General features: G+C 41.4%; 1 protein-coding gene across 1 annotated transcript; it reads right to left on the bottom strand.

Annotated features, from left to right (window-relative positions):
• LOC124960361 (olfactory receptor 4A47-like) lies at positions 1-924 on the bottom strand. Its single transcript, XM_047519093.1, has one exon. The coding sequence runs from the start codon at positions 922-924 to the stop codon at positions 1-3; it is 924 nt and encodes a 307-aa protein (XP_047375049.1).
• Between the last annotated feature and the right edge of the window lie 235 nt (positions 925-1,159).

Below are 1,159 nucleotides of genomic sequence, written 5' to 3'. Positions count from 1 at the left end.
TCATTTCCTACCTGATGTGATTTTTCCTCCCCAGAGTTTCTTCATAGCGTTTGTCATCTCTGAGTTTCTCCGAGTGTAGATGATGGGGTTCAGCATGGGGGTTATGACTGTGTAAAACACATTCAAAGGTTTATCAATGGGGAAAGTCTTAGCTGGTCTTGCATACATGAAAATACAGGGAACAAAGAAGAAGACAACCACAGTGATGTGGGAGCCACAGGTGGAGAGAGCTTTCCGCCTCCCTTCCTGACTCAGGTTCTTCAGCGAGTACAAGATGACCACATAAGACACGAGTAAGAGCAGAAACACAGTTGTGCAGATGAGTCCCCCATTGGCCATCACCAAGAGGCCAATGGCATAGGTGTCAATACAGACGAGTTGCAATAAGGGGTACATGTCACATAGGAAATGATTAAAGACATTGGGGCCACAGAATGGGAGCCCGTAAATGGTGCTTAGTTGAATTACAGAGTGCAGAAAGCCTCCAACCCAGGACACTACCAGCAGCACAACACACACCGATGGCCTCATAATAATTAAATAATGCAAAGGCTTACAGATGGCCACATAGCGGTCATAAGCCATTGCCAACAGAAGAAAGGCCTCTGATCCACCAAAAAAGTGTTCTGTAAAGAGCTGAGTCATGCAAAGCTTGAAGGATATGGTATTTTCCCCAAAGAACAAATCAGAAATCAACTTGGGAGAGAAAACTGATGAATAAATGGCATCCACAAATGATAAGCTAGCAAGAAAGAAGTACATTGGTGAGCCCAGGGTCTTACTGAAGGTTATGGTCATAACAATGAGCAGATTTCCCACCATGGTTAGGATGAGCAAGAACATAACAAGAAGTACTCTCTGCTCCTTTGGATTCTGTGTAAGGCCCAAGAGGACAAAGTAAGTTGTATTGCTCCTGTGTTCCATCTATTCTTTTATTGATGCTTATTCCAGATATTAAGGAAGTTTACCTACAAAGCAATGGAAGCATCCTTAGAAGTATTATAATCTTGATCTTTATCCATTCATTGTCTAAAATATATGTAAGAAGCATCTATTTGCATCCATCTACCTGCTGTAGATATCTGATTTACCAAGTTGAATAATGTAGGATTCTCTGATCTAAATGATTTGATACATAAGGATGAATTCATGCAGTTAA

This window comes from Sciurus carolinensis, chromosome 11 (genome assembly GCF_902686445.1).
Source record: "Sciurus carolinensis chromosome 11, mSciCar1.2, whole genome shotgun sequence".
Taxonomy (NCBI): domain Eukaryota; kingdom Metazoa; phylum Chordata; class Mammalia; order Rodentia; family Sciuridae; genus Sciurus; species Sciurus carolinensis.
Note: the sequence above shows the minus strand (reverse complement) of the source record. Positions and strands in the feature narration are given on the sequence as shown.

What these genes read in the sequence shown, in the direction of transcription:
- LOC124960361 (XM_047519093.1), bottom strand. Translation starts at nt 924, where the DNA reads ATGGAACACAGGAGCAATACAACTTACTTTGTCCTCTTGGGCCTTACA.